The 1,694-nt window shown below is 60.8% G+C and overlaps 1 protein-coding gene across 1 annotated transcript; it reads right to left on the minus strand.

Annotated features, from left to right (window-relative positions):
- Positions 1-435: 435 nt before the first annotated feature.
- LOC124525455 (polyadenylate-binding protein 1-like 2) lies at positions 436-1,211 on the minus strand. Its single transcript, XM_047097828.1, has one exon. The coding sequence runs from the start codon at positions 1,194-1,196 to the stop codon at positions 594-596; it is 603 nt and encodes a 200-aa protein (XP_046953784.1). The 5' UTR covers positions 1,197-1,211; the 3' UTR covers positions 436-593.
- Between the last annotated feature and the right edge of the window lie 483 nt (positions 1,212-1,694).

The following is a 1,694-nucleotide window of genomic DNA, read 5'->3' on the forward strand; positions in this document are numbered from 1 at the left end:
GGGAAGGTGGGGGTGGGGAGTGAGGAAGAGAGGGAGGGAGAAAGAGGGAGAGAGGAGAGCCTGGAAAAACAGCACACGAAAAAGTGGTTGCCTCTGGGTAGTAGAATCATGGGGAACAATTACTCTCTGGGTTTTCCCTCATCTGATTTCCTTCTCCTTTCGGATGTTTCTACCATGAAATTGTATCACCTGTGTAGTGAAGGAAGCGAGAATGAAGTGCTTTTTAAACCAAAGCACAAGGAGAAAAGGCAGCCTATAATCTATCAAGTGGCACAGATTAGCAAGATTATTCACAACGCCCTTGGTGGGTGTGGGGGGAAGGGAGAGGTGGGGAAGACAGAAGGAAGAGGAAGGAGGGAGGAAGAGGAGGAGGAGGGGATGAAAGGAAAGAGGAAGAGAGGAAGAGAGGGGGAAGAGGAGAGAGAGAGAGAGAGAGAGAGAGAGAGAGAAGAGAGAGAGAGAGAGGAGAGAGAGACCTGCACTCCCAGTACAATACAATACACTGCTGGTGGGTTAGGGGGCAAAGAGGGGAGTTGTAAACCGGGTGGGAGCCAAGATTTGGCTCTGCTGGCTGACTGGCTCCTGGCATGTCTTCATCGCAAGGTGGCTTCCTCATCGGTGTCTTCCTCGAAATCCTTGACGTCAGCACTGGTGGACTGCCTGGCCCAGGCTCCCCTTTCGGCTTCTCGTTCTTTATGCGACTTGAATCTCCCAACGAAAATTTTGCGGTAGTTCAGGAACATGCCATTCATCGCATCAATGGCCCGCTCTGCGGACTCCTGCTTCTGGAAGTGCACAAACCCGTAGCCCTTGGGCCCCTTTTCGTCGCAGGCCACTTTGCAGGAGAGGATGTTGCCAAACGCCGAGAAGATGTTGTACAGCGCCTTGTTGTCGATGGTCTTGCCCAGGTTCTTGATGAAGACGTTGCCCACCCCACTCTTGCGGAGCGAGGGGTCCCGCTGGGACCACATGATGCGCACGGGCCTGCCCTTGATGACATCAAAGTTCAGGGTTTCCAGGGCCCGCTTGGCGTCCACCGGTTGCTGGTAGTTGACGTACGCGTAGCCCAACGAGCGGCGGGTGATCTTGTCCCTGCAAATGCGGATGGAAAGGATGGGCCCGGCCGGGCTGAACTTCTCGTAGAGCATTGCTTCTGTCACTTCAGGGTGCAGGTCGCCCACGTACAGCGAGGCCATAGGAAAGTCTGGGTTCCCCTCGGAGACCCTGCTGGTCCCCGCACCCGCATCTGCATCCGCGGCTGCAGCCGCCGCCGCCACCTCCGCCGCCGCCTCCCCCAAGGAGGGCGCCGCAGCCTCCGCTGCTGCTGCTGCTGCAGTGGCGGCGGCGGCGGCGGCGGCGCAGGCAGCTTCAGCCGCGCTAGCCTCCACAACCACTGCCGCCAGGGCAGCCCCCGCCTCCTTCCCTTCTGCCGGGGCGGCCGCCACCTCCCCCCGGGTGCCCTCTGCCACTGCCTCCTCTACTGAGGCCTCGGCCTCCACCTCAGCCTCCACATCTGCTTCCGCCTCCGCTACGGAGGCCTCCGCCACAGCCTCCGCCACGGTCGCCGCCGCAGCCTCCGCCGCCGCCGCAGCCGCTGCCGCCACCGCCGCCGCCACTTTCGCCGCTGTCGCCACGGTCGCCGGTGCCTCCAGGCCGCTGCCGCGACCTCCCTTCCCGCGAGCTGGGGGGTAGAG

This window comes from Lynx rufus, unplaced genomic scaffold (assembly GCF_022079265.1).
Source record: "Lynx rufus isolate CCGP_SWC_20201006 ecotype Redwood Valley unplaced genomic scaffold, mLynRuf1.p SCAF_42, whole genome shotgun sequence".
Lineage (NCBI taxonomy): Eukaryota > Metazoa > Chordata > Mammalia > Carnivora > Felidae > Lynx > Lynx rufus.

Excerpts from the sequence above, each read along its gene's own strand:
- LOC124525455 (XM_047097828.1), bottom strand. The coding sequence starts at position 1,196 with ATGGCCTCGCTGTACGTGGGCGACCTGCACCCTGAAGTGACAGAAGCA.